Here is a 21,355-nt window from a genome sequence, read left to right as displayed (position 1 = left end):
CCAGGCAGCTCGGGCACTCAGCTGCAGACTGTGCTACAACTGATCCAACAGCAGCATCAAACATAAGAGCAAGGGAAGCAGGTCTAATATGCATAGAGTTTATTTAGTACTTAAATTCTACAGCCAGAATGCAGTTTACTAGCCATTTTAACTTTCAGTTAAATGTCTAAAAGAAATGACTAAAATTCCATCGTTTCAGTACAATGTACATCCAAAGCCAGACCAGGCAATGCCAAGACTCTTGGTTATTTCAAAGTAGTTCATATGCAAGTAGAAAATTATATCCCACTCTTCGGTTAAAGGGACCATTACACAACTAAAGGTGCACATATTAGAATAAAAACATTAGTCAATTAATTAATTTTTTACTCACTTTTTGTCAATTAAGAATCTTGTTATTTCCATTGCTTTCAGCACTGCATGTATCTAAACTACTTTTTCCCTCAAGGAAAAAAAAAAACCATCAATCTTTAATTCCAGCTAACAAGGACAGCAAGAATAACACTTAAACTTGACAGCTTCATTTTTGTGATGCAGGTTTGAACTAAGTTTAAACTGCATCATTTGTAGAAAGCCTTTAGTATACAGTTGCCTGCATTGTGCATCTTTAATATGTAATCAGCTAATTCAACACACTGACCTTGTTTCATTTTAATTATTGCACACAGATGTGCATCTCTCTCTGAATTTGCACTTAATAAAGCAATTTATTTTGCACATATAGTCACATAAGAATACCAAGTATTCTTTTTCTCTGTGTACAATTCTTCAGCCAGTGATGTTTTTACCAAAAGCTTAACAACAATTTTGTCCCCAAAGCTGATAAACCCATCACATAAAAATAATAATAGTATGCAAAGGAATTTTTCCAAGACCTTTTCACTTTGTTCCCTGTTTAGAGGCTTGGTTTTTTTAACCAGTAGTCTAAAATAACCCTTTGAGTTCCAAGTTGTGGAAATCCCAGGGCACTGTCACTTAAGGCAAATTCTCTTGCAGCCATTGAAACAAGCTGTGCCTGCAGATACAAGTGAGTGCCCCATCATTATACAGGATCTAGCTTAAGGCACCCAAAGGGTTAATTATGTTTCTTTTTAACCATATTAAGGCTCCCCATCCAAACAGTTTTTTTCATTGTGTACAATTTCACAGAAAGTAGCAGCAAGACAGTGCCTTTGTTACTTGGATGGCACAAAGCCGTGTTATGCTTCAGTTAATTAAATGTGATATGGCAGTTAAAGTGTGGTTCTCATCTAGGGGGGGAAAAACCCAACCAAAATTAAGAACCTCAAGAATAGTCATTAAAAATTTCCATCTTTTTTTTTTCCCCTAGCATTGTCTCCAGAACAAAGCTGTTTACCTTAAAATATGCTTGTCCTGGGATCTAAATATTGAAATTTATCATCCATCTTAAATCCCAAGCTTCTAAGAAGCAGAAGAAGCTGGAAACAAACACTGAATTATTTAATGAAGCACACAAAGCTGTCAATGTGCCCATGTGTTGCTTTTTAAATACAGAATTATTTTTAAAGAGTAGAACTGCACTTTTACAGGAAAATGAAAAGACATTTTATTTATAACTAGTTGTGCTTAACTCTTAAGCTGGTAACATTAGGAAAACAGCTACTTATATTCATTATTTGTTAATGAAGCATTTGTAGAAGTTCTCAACATACCACATATATATGCAAATATATATATAAAAACTTAAATTCAGAAAGCAGAAATACCTAAAGAAACCACGCTTTGCAGTATCAGAATCATAAATCCAGATATGTAAGCACACATATTTAAAGACACCATACCTTCTGCTGAAATTAGCTTATCTTTTATGATTTCCCTCAGGGCAGCATATCCATAAAACACTGTCCTGGACAGTGTTTTACCTTTTCCCCAGAATTCTTGCTCAGCCATTTGCACACTCCACAGTGTCACAGTAAGATGAAATCTCTACCATTCCAGCAAGAAAGTCATTAGAACAGCTGCTTACAGCAGCCTTTCTGTGCACTGCAAACCACTGCAGACAGCAAAATAAACCTAGACACTGGTGCAATTTCATAGAAACTAAATGAACACAACAAAGACAAATGATTCTTTACTTAGGTTTACTTCTATAGCCTATTCTTTGAAGACTTTCTCTAGTCAATACAGCAAAGAAACTGCCTGTTTATCCAGAATATTAATTTAAATGTTTTCCTAATTCTGCATGATACCATTTAAAAGAAAGAAAAGTTTCAAATCACTGAAGTGATTCTAGAAAAAAGATTCACATTTGAAAAGCCAATTGTAATCATTACATTTTTCAAATAAAGCCATTCACAGGCAGATGTTGGATTTTTGTAATAAATAAAGTATACTTTTGTAACTGATTTTTACACTCAGTTTTACCAAAAATCTGACAGATACAACAAATTAGATGTTTTGTAAGAGATTTATATAATTAAAGAAAAGAAAAAATATTCATTATTAGAAACATGAAATACTATGCCATCAGTTCTGGTGCAGGGAGCTAAGCAAGCACACTCAGTGACAGCAAGAAGGCAGAAGAATAGAGGCAAAAATAAAAGAATAAATGAATAGATGAGAGCTTGTGAAAAAAGATTCAAGTATAGGCCTGAGGTGACAAGATGGAAAAGGAGGAAAAAACCCAACATTAACAGAGAAAAGGGGACAGCAAAAGAAGAAGAAACAAAACAAATGGAACCAAAACAGAAGTTCCTGTAATGGTGCCTGTGAGCTCAGGACAGGGTTAAGCAGTATTTAATGCAGACAAATATTTTCCTAGTGTTTTTACAGTCAGAGCCATTATTAAAATACATTTCCCAAACTGCTGGTGTGTTTTTAGCCAAGAATATGTACTTTCTGGAATAGCCTTTTCAAGGCATACTCATTTATGGGCATCAGTTAACTACACCAGTGTGAAAAACCAACATAAACCTCCTTAAGACTTATGTTTGACAAACAGGTTTAACAGTGGTTTTAAGCAGCAAGGTATTTTAGTGCCAGTTATTAGCAGCCCTCACACAGTGGGCATTTAGACTGGCCCTGCTGACCTCACAACTACACCTACCCTCAGACTTCTCCTTTCTGAAACAGAGGACTGCAATCTAATTCTACAAGCACCTCAAACTCTCCTACTCCTTGCTCCAGGTCTAAAATTCCTGACATGAAATTCTATTTCTTGGCAAAATTATTACTGTCATTATTGAATTTATTACTCAGTGCTGATGTGCTCACTGCATTATTTTTAAAAACTCAAGAGCCTCCTGCCCTCTCCATGTCATTTATTGTGTCCCTTCCAAGAAGAAACCTGACCCTGGATGTTCATTCCTCACAGGAGCATGTTTCACTTCTGCTGTGCTTCCAACCACAACATGCTTTTCTTCTTTCTTAAAGCTAAATTGAACACATTACAGTGTTCAACGCAATAGTCTAATGCTCCAGAATTGTCAAGAGGGTCACAGAGAAACAGCAGTCAAACTGAAACCAGGTAACTGTTAGCTATCAGGAAACCTGCATTTGCCTGGTCTACAGCTGCACTCTGCATTTTAGACTAGCATTTTGAATAAAATTAACTAGCTTGAAACTTGTCCCTGCTCAATGCTTACTGGTAAACTGCAGTGCACAATTACAGCCCCTTTTCTGCTTTTCCAGTCAGTGCTCCTCCAATGCAATGACCACTAGTAATTTGAAAGTCTTCTTTTTAGGTTGTTTATTGCACACTGAACTGAAGCTTAAGCTTATCAATTTTGTCTTAACTCATTTTTAATTCTTTTTCAAGCATTACAGTAATTATTGCCTCTTTACATGTCTAGAGCTGTTTTGGAAATTATCAGTTTAATAACTAAAGACTAGAAACGGGCCAAATGCATGTTATGGCAAGTGAGACATGCTGTCCCCTAAAATTCAGTGTATGGGCAGATAAAAAAGATCCAGTCTATGGACAAGGAATGGGCAGCATCATTCTTCTATGCCCCTTAATAGAAGAGAATGGCAAAAGCAGAAAGAAGCTCCCAGAAACAAAGGTCCACAAACTACAAAATTTCAGCTGTCAGCATTTACTTCAGTTTCCCCTCTCTGTGCAAATCCTGAAGGAGGAGCAGATGGCAACGTGGTCTGACCAGAGCTGGCTTTACATCACAGAAACCACTGAGCAGGTTTTCAGTCCAGAGTCACTATAAATGTTTAGGAGCACATTCTGTACCCCAGCAGGGATGCCTACCTTTTACCATTGGTCACAGCTATCCAGTGTCAACAGATACAGGGATCTACAATTTCTATCACTCCTACTGAAAAGTTCATCTTTACCTCCACACTCTAGTTCAAGGAACTGCATTCTAAACTGGACTGCTTCCAAAGATGCAACACCACTATAACCATACATTCAATCTGTTAGTAACTAGTCTAATTTTTATTTGCAATAAGTTTACTTGAAAGTTACTTGAAACACCTGTTTTAAGTTTTAATTGTATATTTAGTCCAAAATATTTCCTATTACTTCACAAATACTACTGCAAATAAGAAAAAGTACTTGCAAAAGATACTCATCTATCAGTTATTTTTGACATCTCTAGCTTAGAAGGAAACACCCAATCAGATGTTTGACTATTGTGTCATTTAAAACTCATTACTACCAAACCCAACCCCAAAACATCAGTGCATTTACTGGAAATAATTATTAATATGTATTGAGCAAATGAGTTTACTCCCCATACTCATGGTGTTCTGTTTAGATGCTAAGAATGCTATGCAATTTTTCATGAGAAATGGCTGATTTTCTTTTTGCAAACCCCAAAGTGCTGTGTCTTAGCTTTTGTAGGAACACTTGGTTTGTTCTAGAACTCACCTGAGGAGCTGGTGGCAGTCCTGTGTCCCCAAGCATTCTGTGAGAGCAGTGAGAATTCAGGAGTGACTTACATTCATGCTGGCTGAAAGGCAACACTACCCAGCAGTTCTGTCAGCCCTGCTTCATGCCAGGAAAGGCTTCCCTCTCTGGATTCATTATGCATCAAGGGAGAGTGTAAGGAAGTAGCAGAATACCTTCAGTAACATGTAACATCCTATTTTAGCACCAAAAGAGATATCCCAGCTACACAATGCAAGCTTTGAATTTATCATCAATAGGAATGAGGCATAATGACAAGTGTTACAAGTACCAAAAGTATAGTAGGAACTTCAATTTTACATTTAAAAGCTTGGGTTTTAGGCAGAAAAATATGGTCTGATGTGTCATTTACCACTATGGGTAAACATGATATTTTTATAAATCATAATTATTTTCAAATTAACATAAAATCTGCTGTTTAAAACAGTCTGTATTAGCTTAAAAGAGACTGAAATACGTATGTTTTAGAGGAAGTTGTTAAAGCATCACTAAAAAACCTTTCTTATCTTGTAAGATTGATCTACTAAAGAGATCTTTTAACTTCCCCCCATACACATAGAAAACACAGAATTAAATACATACACACACAAACTGCTATCAGTTTCTGTTCCAAAGTGGTAGAATACTCACTGGCTTTCTCCTTGTCATACTCTTACTATCAGACTAAAAATAAAAAATTAAAAATAAAGAATCCAGTTTCAATCACTTCCTAAACATGATTTTGTGAGCATGAAGGAGGCAACTGTACAGTTCATAAAAGTTTTTAAGAATTGGTCACTACAAACTGGAGGTAGTTTTGAAATATGTTAGCTTGAATTAATTTATGAAATCAGAAGTAACACTAATCTACAAAAAGATCTTAAAAAATGAAATACTCTCCTGTTAGGAAGATTGATTCTGAGTCATTGAATACATTCTTCTGAAAAAAAAAAAAGTAGATTTTTGTTTCTGGTTGCTCCCACTCAGCTTTGCTGAGCAGGCCAAGACACATGCACTTGTTAATCTTGCTCACTGAAGGTGTGCTGATGCTTCTTGAAGTTGTGACAAGGACTGAATGTGACATCCCAGTCATTTCCAAGGTCTTTTTCTACTAAAAACAGTTTTTAGAACTTCCTGTAAAGCATTTTTAATTCTAAACTAGTGCTTCTGAAATGATATTGTGCAGAAACTGCCCCTCAATTTACCTAAAGAGATATTTCCTCCTGAAAACCCCGATGATAATCCAGAGAGAAAAAGATTAGCATGAGCTCTTGCACTTTCAGTTTTAGCAGTATAAAATGTCCCTGGGTAACTTTTACACTGTATCACAGTCACATGGTCTCAATACATACCAGAAAAAACTTCTTTTGTAGATTTTAGCCATAGCCATGGAAACCATTGAACATTACTAACACTTAAAATACAAAGATTTAAAAAAGCCCAAAGAAAATTCTCTCTCAATGAAGCTGCTGGTAAACTGCCATTATTAAAATACTAAGCCCATTTGTTTCCAGCTCCATTCTAGAAGTAATTAATGAATTTATTCTTGCAAATAAGCATTCCACAGCAATGGGGGAAATTAAAAATCTCTCCATATTTATAGTCTACTATAAATGAAATTAAATTATATACTATGTAACCCTGTAACCACTTTTAGCAAACTTCTCACTGTTATTCTAAATTGTGTGCAACAGGAAAAACAAAAAAAGAGATTCCTCATCTGCTTTTCTCGTTTTCCCTTCACAAAAAGTTAATAAAAATCACAAAACCATGAGGGTTGGAAAAGAGCTCTTAAGATGGAGTCCAGCCATCAACCCAACACTGCCAGGTCCACCACTGAGCCATGTCCCTCAGCACCACATCCATGTGGTTTTGGGACACTTCCTGGGGTGATGATTCCACCACCTCCCTGGGCAGCCTGCTCCAATTCTTGGCTGCAAACAGGATTTGAGGTTCAGCCTCCCCAGTGCCAAGAGGAAGAATCCCTTCCCTGGTCCTGCTGCCCCTCTTTCTGATCCCAGCCAGGATGCCCTTGGCCTTCCTGCCCACCTGGGCACAGCTGCCTCTTGTTCACCCACTCCTGACCAGGTCCCCAGGTCCTTTTCCACAGGGCAGCTTCCCAGCCACTCTGCCCCAGCCTGGAGCATTACTGAGATTGTTGGGACCCAAGGGCAGCACTTGGGGCCACACTCAATCCATGGCCCCAGCCTGTCAATCCCTCTGCAGAGCCTTCCTGCCCTCCAGCAGATCAACTCAACCTGGTGTCATCTGCAAACTGAGGGTGGCCTCAAACCCCTTGTCCAAATCAGCCACCAAGATACTGAGCAGGACTGGCACTGGTGGCCAGCCAGCAGCAGGATGTGACTCAGGCACCACCACTCTCTGTGCCCAGCCATCCAGCCAGTTTTTCAGCCAGCAAACAGTGCACCTGTCCAAGCCACAGGCTCCTATCTGTCTTCTCAGACAGGAGAGAAACAGTGTCCAAGGCTTTGCTGAAGGCCAGGCAGACCACATCCTCAGCCTCCACCTCATCCACTAGGGAGGTCACCATTCATAGCAGGAGGTCAGGTTGGGCAGGCAGAACCTGCCTTTCACAAAGCCATGCTGGCTGGGCCTGATTCCTGGCTGTTCTGCACGTGCTGTGGGATCCAATGATCTGTTCCACATCCCTCCCTGGCACTGAGGGCAACAGGCTGTGGCTTCCTGTATCCTCCTGCCAGCCCTTCTGTTCAATGGGTGTCACACTGGCCAACCTCCAGTCATCCTGAGACCTCCCTGGTTAGCCAGGATTGATGATAAATGGTGGAGAGCAGCTTGGGTGGATTCCATCAGACCCCAGGGACCTTTGAACACTGTAAGTGCCCTAAGGAGTAGGGCACTGTTTCCTCCTGAATTACAGGGACCTCATTTTGTTCCTTGTCTCCGTCTTCCCAAGGACAGCTGGTCTGACTATTAAAGACTGAGGCTAAAGACTGAGGCAAAGAAGGCATCAAGTACCTCAGCCTTTTTCCCATCCTTTGTGGCAATGCTTCCCCTCACGTGCAATAAAGGATGGAGATTCTCTCCTTGGCTCTCCTTTTGTTGCTGAGGTATTTGTAAAAAAACTTTTTGTTATCTATTTCAACAGTGGCCAAATTAATTTCTAGCTGGGGTTTCACTTCTCTAACCTTCCTGCATAACCTAATAACATCCTTGTAGTCCTCAAGAGCATCCTGCCCCTTCTTCCAAAGGTCTTTTTTCCCTGAGTTCCAGTGACAGCTCCCTGTTCAACCAGGCCAGTCTTCTTCCCCACTGGCTCATCTTCCAGCACATGGGACAGCCTGCTCCTCCATCTTTAAGATCCTTGAACAATGTCCAGCCTTCCTGGACTGCTTTCCCTTCAGGATTGTTTGCAAGGGACTTTCTCAGTCCTAGAAGGCCAAGGTCTGAACTCTGGGGCTCCTGAGCTCCCTCTACACCCTCCTCGATGACTCCAAGATGGTGCTCAGGGCTCTGGAGGTGATCACCTGTTCCTGGCCCTGCTGGTCTGTGCTGCTGCTGAAGTCCTGGGGGACAGGAAGCTGGACATCCTGCAGTACAACTGTGCTCCTGTGGCTGATGGAGGCAGCATATCCTCAGCAGGTGCTGGGCCTGCTGCTGCAGCAGGGCTACCTGCAGCAGAGGAACTCCAAAGTCCACAAGGAGCTGGACAGCACTGTGCCCCTCTTCACCTCCCCTGCTGAGGAGCTGGATGTGGCCAAGATGGTGTCTGGGCTGACTCCAGCACTGGTGGAGAGCAAGAGCAGGGTCCAGCATGCTGACACCAAGTGTTTGCTGTGGTGGTGTCTTCCTTGGGCCCAGGCAAAACCACCCTTCTCCTCAAGGCAGTGGATGCTGTGGAGCTTGAGGGTAACAAGGATGGGGTGATTCATGTGATGCAGGCCAGGCTAGCCAGGAAGACTTTGGTGAAGCTCAGGGACCAAGGGTTTGTGAAATACACTGTGGTCCTGCCACCATCCCATCATAACAGGGGGTCCTGTTCACCCCCGGGACAGATCCAGAGTGGCTGGTGCTGGCCCACAGGACTCAGAGCACAGTTCCTGTGGTTATCACACAAGGGATGATGCTCTCTGGAGCTCCAGCTCACACAGAGCCCAGGCTGGTCAGGGAATGAATGAAGTCCAACTAGAGCTTTGAGTGCATGTATAGGAATAAGCCAACTGCCTTGGGAAAAGGAGGGTGCTGGATACAAGGAAGGTGCCTGAGGAGTGGAGGTGCCTTTCTGAAGGAGCATGGAGCAGGGCTGCAGCTGTGCTGCAGGACTCTGAAGGGCGATGTGACTGCACTGCCAGCCACTACCAATGGTGTCCAAATGCACAGTGTGCTGCTGCATGGCGCCCAGTCCCAGGGTGACAGCGGTGACATGTGGCTGCCACCTCCAACAGCAGCGGGATCACTGGCTACTCACAGTTAGTTTGACACTAGAAATGCCAGCACTGAGTTTCTCTGTTAGATTTGCATGAGACTGAAGTTCTGTTCAACCTTACAAACACCTTAGTGAGAAGCTCTAGTCAGAGATGCTTGAATTGCCACCACCTCCTGTAACATTCTGATATGTATACAATATGCCATGAGCTAATAAAGTAGATTTGGCTGGGAGTTCCCAGGGTGAAGTCTGTTGCCAGCAATGGACCCACTGGGAAAAGCAGATGCCTAAAAATGTTAAATCAGATCCAAAGTGAAGTTTCGAAGGACGTCCAAAGCTCCTGTGTCGAAGCCGCAGATATCCAACATGCCTCTGTCGTCCGGGTCCGCCATCGTGAAACCGTGGGAGGTCATCCCACAAACCACCAGCTTAGCAGGAATACCCATTTTCTAGAGGAAGGAGAGCAAAAAATATCAGAAAACACATCTAGAGTCAAACATGTGCACATATGCAGTAACTTAAACATGCCAGAGGGCCAAATCTCACTTGCATAAGGCACTGTCTGAAGAGGGATGCCAGAATCAGAACTGCAGGATGCCTGTCAGCACTGGAAAGGCAGCTAACCTCAACTAAGGAAACCAAATTAAAGGCTTCTGGTATTGATTTCAGCTGGGTGGAAACTATGTAATGATTGAAGTCCATACACCCATGCCTGACAAACATATTTTTGGTGGTTTAAAAAATAGTTTCTTTAAAGCATGAAAGATTGTTTGTTGAATAAATAAGCAATGTGCTTGGATAAGGTATTCTTGTCTGTTCTATTGTAATATTATGAAGCTGTACAGCTTAGAGCAGTCCCTTTAAAACACAATAGGCTTTCTTCACAAGCTACTGTCACCTCATCCTCCTGACACTTGTCTTTACTACTTCATTGAAACATTTTGACACCTACCACAGACATCAAAGCTGAACTTAGTTCTGAGAGTCAAACATCATTCTGTAACAACTATAAAAACTTATTCCATCAATTACATATGGGATTTAGAAATTCATGCAGTCCCTGAGTAACAAAATTTCATGAACATTGGAGCACACCAAGCAGGGCAGGCTAATTACAAATCCTTTTAGCAATTCTGTGGTTTTAAATATACACAATTAGTGCAATATGTGCACTAATTCTGCCTAACTGCAGGATTAGTAAGATTTTAACAATATATATTTACTGAAGAAAGCCATAACTAGTCCAATCTCTAAAAGACTTTTAGAGCTGGTACTTATTTTGTACAGTATTTACTAATCATGAACAGTCAGAAGCATATTTACCTCTCTGTACTCTCTAAGGGCCATTGCAGGAGGAGTATTCCCAGCAAAGGTCTCGTTATCAGTAAATACAATGAAGACATCAGCAGCCGTCTGAGTTTTTTGAGCCCATATCATTGGAAGGGAACAATCAGTGGTACCCACTGGAATCTTATTGGGGAAAAAAATAAATATACATGGAACACATTAATACAGAAATTAACAAACCATGGAAAAATTACTTTTGATGTAAGCTTCGTGTTTTACCATGTGTTACTACACAAAGAGGCTTTTTTGTTAAACTTGTTCATTTTATCTCAGTTTGTCCAGGACTTTTTTTTTTGTTTGAATTTTTTAAAACATTCTTTTCAAGCTAACTCATTGTGAAATAGCACTGACATTCTAAATTGCAATGTTTAATATCCAGCAAATGAAATAACAACGTTTGCTGGGCTTTCTCTAAATAAAATGCACTGAAAAATTCCAATCTTGTACTAGAGCTACACAGATTAAACAAGGTAGTAGGATTGATTACAAAGAAAATACAATGTAACTGCTGAGACTTTTTTTTTTACATACTTCATACATTTTCACTAAAACTTGAGGTAAGGTCATGTCAGCCGTCACTGGACACGGGACCATTTCATGTGAAAAGGCAACAATTTGGGAATCCTCCTCAGTCCGTGCTGCAACCTGAGAAAGAGGAAGAAAGGAGTGAAAATAATTCAGTTACATTACTCTGAACTTTTATTTTTTATTTATATTTTTTATTGTCTGAACTGAGCCATTCCCTACCAACACACAGCATGACAAATGCTTTTGTATTTAAGTCATCATGGCTGCTCATAAACAGTAATGGTTCACTGTACACTTTAAATATTCTGTAATATTACTGCAAATAAACACTGCAAAAAGAGCTGAACAACTGCTCTAATTACTGTCACTAAAGATACTTCCATTTTCTTCCCTCCTCTCTGACATAAAACCTTGACCATTTTTAAGGGCCAACAAAAGTTCAATTCCTCTGCAATAAAAGAACACAACACAAGAAGCTTTAGAATACTAAACTGAGGGGGAAGTGATTGTGAGTAAAGGCCACATTGACAACTCAAACAGACATAAGAATTATCCCAATATTTCTTAATCTAATCTGTATATTTCTATGAATGCTTCTGAAAAATTTAAATGTGTAAGATAAAGTTACCATTTTTTACTTACAGTATGCCATTTTATTATAGCTAAGATAAGTGAAAAAGCTGCCCTGACCACTTTGATTTACAACAGAAACCAACTTCTTCAAACTGATGTTTCTGAATATGGTTGCTAGGAGCTTTCAGCAATGAGGCACAAGGTCACACCTTCTGCACCCAAAAAATATTATATGTGAGTTTCCTCTTGATTTCTAACCAGCTTTAGAGCACCTTTCTATCAACAAAGCAATTCAAGCTGAAAACAGTTATAAAGAAAAGAAATTGGAAGCCTCACCATACACATTACAGCTGCAACTGTGCTGGCATTGAGCACACTGCCCAAAACCTTTTGTGTCATAGATGCACTAACATCAACTGCAATTACAATGCGCTTTCCTGTTGGTTCCACTGTCTGAAAGAACAAAAGACAAAATTATAATAGGTACACATAATTTAGATATTCATTTCTTCTTCTGCTTTCACTCCTAAAGAGGGCATTTTTCCTCTTTCTGGGTAACATCAGGACAGTGCTGTCGCCAAAGTTTCAGAATTGTTACCCACCCCAGGAACTGTTCTTGATAAACTTTCAGAAAACACAGAACTCTTAGAAAGCCTAGTAAATTGAAGAACTATTATTACCTTGAAAGCTTTGTAAAATGAGGCATCTAAAGCTTCTAAAATGTCTTCATCAGGACGCCACCAAAGCTTCCCTCTGTTTCCATGTCCAGCTTTATAGGTTTCTAATGCAACCAAAATATGGAAGGGATGTATTCTACCCTACAGGTAGAAATCAAAAATAAGCACATGAAAATTTAACCTCCTTAAAAAAAGTAACAACCTAAAAATAAATGAAAATAAGTTCCTACTACAAAAAAACTCAGGTTTAGTATATGGTTACTTGAAATTTGTTAAACCTAAAGAGTTCCTGCAGTCTTGACACAGGTGTTGGATGAACTGATACTTGTGGGTTACTCATAATGGACCCCACTCCCTCTCAAGAATCCTCTAATTAACACCAAATGGGATGCCACCACCAGAATTCTGGTAAAATTTTGCAGCTCTATGATTGTCCAGTGCTATTTTCCATCACAGGCTTACAGTAAAAGAAAGTCCCTGCCCAGCTGAAGAGAAAAGAGCTGAGCAAGGAAAAGAACCAACTTAAAACTAGCTTTATACAAGATACAGTAACACTGGACAATAAATAATTTTTGGAACATAGCATTCATTTTTCTTACGCTATAAAACACTCCAAACATTTTTTTTTTTGCTTTCCATATATAAACTTAACTTATATAACTATATCAACATTTTGTTATCTTTATCCAAAAGGGGTGTTTCAGTCTTTAATCACTGCCAGCATCAAAACTCAGTGAACCTGAATGCTTGTGCATTGCCTATCTTCCATCAAGGTATTGCACCATAATCTTGCCTCTCCCTTCTCCAGAAAGAAACCAGAGAAAAGGAATTGCAATAGGATGGAGGAAAAAGGACTTCTGTTGTTGTGCTAAATTCAGCTCTGGTGCTGAAGAACTTCATTGTTCTGATTTTAATCTTCCCAGCTCACAAAACTGCTGCTCAAGACACTAATCCTCCCTACCTTTGACTAAATCCCTGAAAATGTTATTCTATCTTTGGAGAACTCTCTTTCCCCTCTTCCTTTCCTTCCACTTTGATGGACAATAAAGCAATCTGGAAACAGGAAAGTCTCCTTACCCATCTTACTTTTTCCCTCAGCTGCTATGCTATTTTCTTAACTCACTTAAAAATTATGAGACTCAGAAGAAATTGATGAACCCAACTAGCAAAGCTTGCTACAGCCCTCATTTAAGAAAAGATCCAATATCTGCCAGTACACTTATTTTATCAGAATGTTTCAGAAAGCAGGTGAGTAATCAAATGAGAAATTATAAACAGAAGTTTTAAAATAAAGTTGCAGGCATTAAACTGCAGTTTTTAAATAGAATACACTAACATAACTAAACATTAAAAATTAAAATCCACAAGGGCTGGCACCAATTATGAAGTTCTCACCTTTTTTAGCAGTTTCTCATTTCTCAGTTTTTCACATACTATTGCCACTTCTGAACCTCGTGGTTCAAGCACTGAATTTGCTGCCAGCTTTCCTAAGTTTCTCAACAACACAGAAATAGGCATTTCCTTGAGTAATGCCTTCCAAACCTATGACGAAAGAGAAGAGAAACACAGAAAGATGAGAGTCTCAAAGTAAAAGAACTGTTAGCTGTACATTGAATAAGTTTATTTTAAAATAAATGTACAAATTATATTAAGGTCTTAATTGTTTTAAAATTAACTATTTGGGTAAACAACTTGAAAAACAGTGTAAGGGCTATTTTGAAAAGAAATCTAGATTTAAGACTCTGAACAGCATTACTCACTGTAGAGAATTCATACTTCTATGGAGAATTTGACTAAGGAAGTCACCTACCTCTTTAGATTTCAGATGGTTTGTCAGGAGGTGCTCTCTAACCAGACCATACTCCTCTATCAAATGAATAACTTCCAATTCATCTTTTGTGCGTTTGACTTTCTCCACAGCTTCCAGATACTTCAAGAGTTTTTCAGTCTCAGCAGAAACTGCTTTTTCTTTATAAGCTTCTTGGACATCTTTCCACCCCTTGGTAATATACTTAGTGACTATAGCAATTCCTGACGGAAAAGAAAACCATTTCTCAAGCAGGATTACCATCTGTATACAGGCATTTATCATTCTAGCATGCAAATCAATTAGCAGGTTTCACTCTCAGACCTGCCAAACACCTACTGAAAAGGTCAGCCACACACAATTCAGAGCAGTACTTTTAATTACTGCATTCATCTCCTTGAAGTAAGGAGCTTTATGTATTTGCTAGATTGCCCAGAGATGCTGTGGCTGCCCCATCCCTGGAAGTGTTCAAGGCCAGGCTGGATGGAGCTCTGAGCAGCCTGGGCTGGTGGAAGGTGTCCCTGCCCATGGCAGGAGGGCTGGAACTGGATCCTCTTTATGGTCCCTCCCAACCCAAACCATTCTATTATTTTAAGATTTGAACTCAACAGATGTTCCCACATAACAAAAAAAGTGTTATTTCATCATTTGTAAGCAAATAGGAACAAAATGAGGGAGTTGTGTTATTTTGTCTTCTCTTGGCATATAGAAGAAAGGAAGGAACAAACCCTGTTTACCTTGAAGGTCTGTTTTTTTATGAATACCCACATTTTTAAGATGCAATTTACCGGATATCCTCACTAAGAGGATAAACCCTGTTTACCTTGAAGGTCTGTTTTTTTATATGATTACCCACATTTTTAAGATGCAATTTATAGGATATCCTCACTAAGAATTCATCTACAATGGAACTTGGGTTTCCAAAATACTTCCACAGTAAATATAAAAGTTTAAAACACAGTATTTTCAGGTAAATAAAAATTTATTACCTTCACTGGCAGGTTTTAGGTGGGACAACCTCAGAAGATCTTTATGAGACCAACCACTTCTTTGCTTATATTTTGTAACTGCTAAAGCAAGAGCCATGCCATTCTTTCCATTGTACCAATCTGCAACAGCTTTCCTCAGAGCACGGCCCCACATGCCACATTTCATGCCCTCCTTCAGATCTTTTTTAAACTGGATGAAAGTAAAGAGATGGGTTGGTATGCAACACACCTCGGGGACAGCTTTAAACGCCGCTTGTTTTGTTTTGGCATCAGAGCACTGCGAGCAAACGGCGAGGGCAAAGAGCAGGGGCTCCTGTTTTGCCGCTCTGCCCTCTTGACTAAACGCTTTGATTTCTTCCACAACTTCGCAGCCTCTGCCCTCTTCGATGAGCCTTAGCAAAGCTTCAGCGTTCTCAAAGCCCAGCTTGTGCTCCTTGACGTGGTAGGCGCTGCCCTCGGAGCCGAAGCACAGGAAGTGCTGCAGCCGGGTGCTGTCCGTGAGGTCCCAGCCGGCACCGCCCGGCCCCGGCGCCTCGCTCGGGGGCTGCGCTGGGCTCTCCTCTGCCTCCATCCTTCACACTGCCAGGCTCTGCTGCAACAACAACACCTCTCGTTAACAACTGCGGCTCACTACTCTTTTAGCAAAGTAAATACACGGTGTCTATGAGCGTGTCATCTTAAGTTTTCATTCATGAATTTAAGTATACTCCAAGTGTCTGGTAATACACATCATTTAGGGGAAAAGAAACAAAAGACTCTCTAAGTTATAATAGCGACTAACTTACTTCTTTCAAACCAACTCAGAAACTATTTAACCCCAATAAGTGGCACACTGGTCTCAGAGCCCTTCTGGGTCACTGCGACCCCAAAATTGTTAAAAGTCTCTTTTCCCAGCCCGAGCACTTGAAGAATGAGCTAGAGTTCTCCAGTTCTCAGTCTCAAAGTAGTTTATCACGTCTTATCTATAAAAAATTTTCTCCTGCCCTGCCAAGGTCTGTCCTGCAAGACAGCTCCAGGCACACTGTGTAGGGGGATAGAATATAAGTAAATAAAGGTAACAAAGAAGGTAATCTCACCCCTAAAGAGTTGCAGCTGGGTTAATTATTAAAGATGAGGAGCAGGCCTGATTTTAACAGGCCACAGCTGTAGCCAATAAGAAGAGTGTTATAAAAGAGTGGATTGGGTGGTTGAGGGGAACTGGAGTCAGTTGGCTGCTGTGAGGACAAGGAAGAGCCAGTGCCTAGAGGAGCTGCCTCCAAGAACCATCAAGGAGGTATGGAACTCTAGCAATATGGAACCTTTATAATGTAATGACAATAGAACTTTTGCACTATAGTCACAACACTCCTGCCTGCCTCTGGGGCAGTGTTACGTCTTTATACTAAAAACTACATATATGATATTTACAATAACTTCCCAATACCTATCACCTATCTTAGATACTGAGCTTCTACTCTGAACCAATCTATAAGTGCCACCATCACAGCAGAAGATGGAGGACAAGAAGAAGGAGAAAGGCTGGACTCACCCAGTTCCCTCCATCTTGCCTCCTAAACCCCCATACCAGAAACCCCAAAATCTACTTTTCCACCCTGTGATAGCTTCACTAATAGTCTGCCTAACTGTTGTGGCTTGCTGATCTTCGTGTAAGGTTGGTAATTTGCTCCATAGGTCATAATCAAAACCACAGGTGTTCTGAGCTCTGTGCCAGGGGTTCTGTGCCCCATGGTAGGGGACCTGGCTGTCCTGGGTTCCTACAATCTGGTGTTATAGCCTTTTAGCACTAATATATTGCGAAAAGTGCATATTATAGCTCTCTGCAAATATTTACCATATGTATTTTGATGTATTGATGTTTTGATTAGTACAGTAGTGCTGTATTAACATTTTAATAATATGATAAATGTAGTCTGGTAGTTAAAGGGTAACTTTTGTAGTTAAAATAAGAACTATGTTATTTGGATTTTTTTAAAGAAAGGAACGAGGCACTCGCACCAGATAGCAGCCCTAGAACACCTAAATCTTTCAGAGGAAAAGAATTAATTGCCCTCTTATCAGAAGAAATGAACTTTTTTCACCTCAAAGGTGCTCTTAGGATTAAGAGGAAGAAGTTGACACAGACCATATAGAATCTTGTGTTTGAATGGAATTTATGCACCATGCATGAATATGCAACAGGCTGTAGTTTTTAAGGGTTAATCCTCGATTCGGGCTGTGCTGCCCAGAAAAAGGTACCTGGATGTCTGTAACTCTTTGTCTTTATTGTCTCATATTGTCCTAATTCAATTTATCCAAATTATTATTACTCTAATTGTATTACTATTTTTATAACCATTTTATTACTATTGAACTTTTAAAATTTTAAAAACAAGTGATTGGTATTTCTCACATATATTATATCACTTTCTTAGGTAGATTTTTATATTGCAGACTAAATGGCTCAAAATTCAGATCTTGCCCTGCTCTATTTTGCTTAAGAATTGCTAATACTGACCAAGTGAAGAAAAATGGGGCTAAAATGAACAACTAAGATGTGGAAAAACTGTTCAGTTGGAAGACTTTGTGAGAGTTTATATATGGTAGGTCTCAGTGAGGCTTAGACAACAGCTTTTTAACAACTGAGCAGCTCAAGAACAAATTATCTTTGCTACAGGCTCAAATAGTCTGCTGCTCCAAGTGAGATCCAAGAAAACGGGGACATGATGGATTCTGTACTGCTTTACCTTCGAAGGTAAGAAGCAAAAATCAGCACAAAAATTCACAATTGTTCAGGTCTTTCTATTTATATGCCCCTGAGCTGCAAGAGACCTGTGATATTTGTAGGGCAACACCACTGCTCTTACTTGGAGAACATGCAGCACAGCAAAAATCAAGCCGGGACATTTAAAATAAAGCAAATGCAGGTGAAATGAAATTAGCAGGGTAAAGGTAAGAAAATTGCTCATCACCACTACTTCCAAAACGTTAATAGCACAATAATAAATTTAGTTTATTCATTTCTCACCAAACAAGAAAATTACACTGAATAGCACCAAGAGCTTCTACTGAAAGCCAAAAAGGCAGAACCATTAATCCACTCCATCAAACTGCATATAAATCTTGAAATTCAGAGATGAAAGTCTGAGCTCACACAAATGGCATTTCAAAGACTTTCCGTTTTCAAGAATTGCAGATATCTATTTTTGACTTTTTTTGCTTGTTCAGATAGTGAAGACCAATAAAAGCCATTTTGCTCCATTTACCAGGATAAGGTAGCACAAATAAATGCCACTGATGTAGACAGAGGGTTCCCCCCTCCCAGTTTCAGCAAGTAAGACTCTGATTTACAAACAACTTCCCTACTTCTTTGATGGAGAATTTCCCCTTTTCTGCAAGCAACTAGAAATGTACCTTTCCTATGATTTTGCATATCTGCGCTAATCTGCAGCCAGAATTAAACAGCACTCATTAGAGCTCCCACTACAATCTACAAACTGATAAAAATAAAAGCCATATGCTGGCACCTGGTTCAAGAAAGCAGGTTTCATTGGAAATTAAGAAGAAATATCTTTCATTGTATTATTTAGAGCATCAGTGCTCAATTAGAATTATGTATTCTAAGCATGTTTCCTACCAAACCTACTTAAATACACATCATGGTTGAACTGACTTTTATCTTGACATCTGAAGCATGCAAATACACTGAAAATAACAAGGGTGGTATTCCCCATCTGTGAATACCAGATCAGGACTTTTTCATGGCTAAAGATATTTTATTTCAATACAGTTCCATTAGCTCATTTCATTACACAGTCAAGAATGTTTCATAATAAACACAGAAAACCCAAACAAAAAATCCTGAAATCACAGTAAGCACCCTTTTAGTTATCAGGAAAAAAAATGGTACATCAAAGGTACTGAGAAACACCATTATCTTGAAGGAAAATAAGAATGGGAAGCATAAAGGCTCACCCATGGATGTGAGCCTTTATATAAAAGGCTCCATGTATATAAAATACTGAAAATTATTTCTTGCTGTAGCTTTCACAGAGGGAAAACTCTTATAGATCTTAACAATGGATAATTTTTATGTTTATTTTGTATGGACCAGGCTATTCATGGACTCACAACACTGGGAAGAGGCATACACCTGCATCCATATGCTTCTGACCCAACCCATAATAGAAAAGATAGCTGCAAATAGTTTTTCTGACACTTAGCGTCTTAATTTGCTTTCTTAGGAATATGCTACAAGCTACCAACCCAGATTCTGTTGCAATTTCCAAAAACTGTCTAACAGAAATTGTAATTTTTTAAAAATAAACCTGTATTTAAAAATTTTGAAATCCATAATAGCTTGATGCAAACCACCAATCTCACTACAAAACAGTTACAGCAAAAGTATCAGATTTAGACTTCACCAGCAGTTACTGGAAAAGCACTTACTCATACACCACTTGAGTTGGCCTGCTCAAGTCATTTTGGCCATTTCTAACCCTGTATTACATCCCAGCCTCACAAGTTCCCAAAGCTTTTCCCTGCCTTGGACCCATTCCTCTCCTCTGCCCAGACCTCAAGCTTATTTTTCCATTTAACACCTGTACAACAGAGACAACTTTCACCCTAACAGGTGGATAAACACGGATGCTCACTTAACACATGCTCTACTATAAGCCTAGGCTTCACCTGCTGAGCTGCAGCAGGGAACTTGAATTTAAAACAGCTGTGGAGGATTTATCAACAATATCCTGGCTCCATAAGCACTTTCAATTTCTGAACTACAGGAATGCAAACAACAATTCTTAAAAGTCCCAGACTAGGAGTTTCATAACAAAAATTGCCCAACTAAACTCCATGGCTGTTCACCATTATTAATGAAAGAGAAAACCCACTATATTTCAGCTGCCATATAAATTTGTAAGTAAAGTATGACTACTCTGAAACAGTCTATACACCAGTTATGTGTGGAGTAGTAAGTCAATATTTTGATGTTGCTGTACCATAGCATGATTCAGTTAAGTCGACATTTGTTAATGTTGATGACTTTTCCAAATTGTCCTAGCTTTCCTAAGAAATAAAATGTCTGACAAGTTTCATGGATGGATGAAAAAAAACCACATAAGGTAAAAAGCTTTAACAGAACCACAAATTCTAATTTAAGTTCTTATGTTTAACTGCTACATTAAAAACTAATTGAAACTTTGTAGCAAAATCTCATGGAATTAAACTAAAAGTCGGGTCTTTTATGACAAAAAAAAGCATTAACATTTTAAAGACAATTTCTCAAATTGCCTTTGAATACTTCAAAACCACATATACTTCAATTTACGAGGAACTGAATTCTGCTTCTCTGTCCTTGAAATTCTGTATAAGCATTAACCTGAAGACTATAAGGAACGTCTTCTAGTTAACTGAGCAGAAAGACTACAACCATCACATTATTCTAACAAATCAGGCTTGTGCTACAGCTCTGACCACATAGTTCTCATACTTCAGAAAATAAGCACCTCTATTTCAGCTGGGATGCCAGGAGAACACTTTCCAAACCATGGATGGAGTGGTGGACGACAGAAGCAGCACAGAAGCTATCCCATTATACGAACCACATAGCAGCCCACGCATTTCTACAGCAGAATTTGCAAGAGCCTGTCTGCTTTACAAAATGTACTGACTGGGGGGCCAAGGCAGCTTAGGTGACGTAGGGCAGAATTAGGAGATCGAAGCACCTAAAGCGGATACCCGGCGAGCGGCGCTGGCAGCTGTCAGTCTCCATAAAGACGATAAACACGCGTGACGGGGAGGACGCGTAACGCCAGAGACCCGTCCGGGAACGCCCCGCGGGCCCCTCACGCCCTGGGACCCTCCGGAGCTGCCCCTCCCCGGGCCTCCCCGCATTCCCCCGCACCCCCGGGGCCGGCCCAGGGACCCCGCTCCCCCTGCAGCCCGGGAAGCGCCACTTGCCTGCGAGGCCGCGGCCCGGGCGGGGCCGGGCGATGCCGCAGCGCCGGGGGCCGCGGGGCGATGGGCCGGGGAGGCACCGGGGACACCGAGCGGCGGCCGGGCCGCTGCGGGCGCGCGGGGGGCGGGCAGGGCCGTCCCGCTCCGGCCGCCAGGGATCCGCGTCTCCCGCTCCGGCCCCGCCCGCCGCGCCCCGACAGCATCGCCGGGACCCGGATGGGGCCGCGCCCC

General features: G+C 40.4%; 1 protein-coding gene across 4 annotated transcripts; it reads right to left on the bottom strand.

Annotated features, from left to right (window-relative positions):
- Nucleotides 1–84: 84 nt before the first annotated feature.
- Nucleotides 85–21,291, bottom strand: RO60 (Ro60, Y RNA binding protein). Of its 4 annotated transcripts, none has more exons than XM_077182066.1 (9): nucleotides 21,128–21,287; nucleotides 15,188–15,779; nucleotides 14,202–14,422; nucleotides 13,787–13,933; nucleotides 12,395–12,532; nucleotides 12,051–12,167; nucleotides 11,145–11,258; nucleotides 10,590–10,736; nucleotides 85–9,715 (listed from the first exon to the last, which is right to left on the bottom strand). In XM_077182066.1, exons 2-9 carry the CDS (start codon nucleotides 15,756–15,758, stop codon nucleotides 9,563–9,565), a joined length of 1,608 nt encoding a protein of 535 aa, XP_077038181.1. In that variant the 5' UTR covers nucleotides 15,759–15,779; nucleotides 21,128–21,287; the 3' UTR covers nucleotides 85–9,562. The 4 variants fall into 4 exon arrangements, 3 of the variants coding, with proteins under 3 accessions (XP_077038181.1, XP_054494672.2, XP_077038182.1); XM_054638697.2 differs by having other exon boundaries at nucleotides 15,188–15,776; XR_013183219.1 differs by having other exon boundaries at nucleotides 9,578–9,715; nucleotides 11,152–11,258; nucleotides 21,128–21,291.
- Between the last annotated feature and the right edge of the window lie 64 nt (nucleotides 21,292–21,355).

The sequence above is a fragment of the Agelaius phoeniceus genome, chromosome 8, assembly GCF_051311805.1.
Source record: "Agelaius phoeniceus isolate bAgePho1 chromosome 8, bAgePho1.hap1, whole genome shotgun sequence".
Lineage (NCBI taxonomy): Eukaryota > Metazoa > Chordata > Aves > Passeriformes > Icteridae > Agelaius > Agelaius phoeniceus.
This window is presented reverse-complemented; position numbering and strand designations above follow the sequence as displayed.

Excerpts from the sequence above, each read along its gene's own strand:
- RO60 (XM_077182066.1), bottom strand. The coding sequence starts at position 15,758 with ATGGAGGCAGAGGAGAGCCCAGCGCAGCCCCCGAGCGAGGCGCCGGGG. Across the intron at positions 12,533-13,786 it reads ATGAGAAACTGCTAAAAAAG|GGTAGAATACATCCCTTCCA; the intron begins GTGAGAACTTCA and ends TTCTACCTGTAG. Across the intron at positions 10,737-11,144 it reads TTTTAGTGAAAATGTATGAA|ATTCCAGTGGGTACCACTGA; the intron begins GTATGTAAAAAA and ends TTCCCCAATAAG.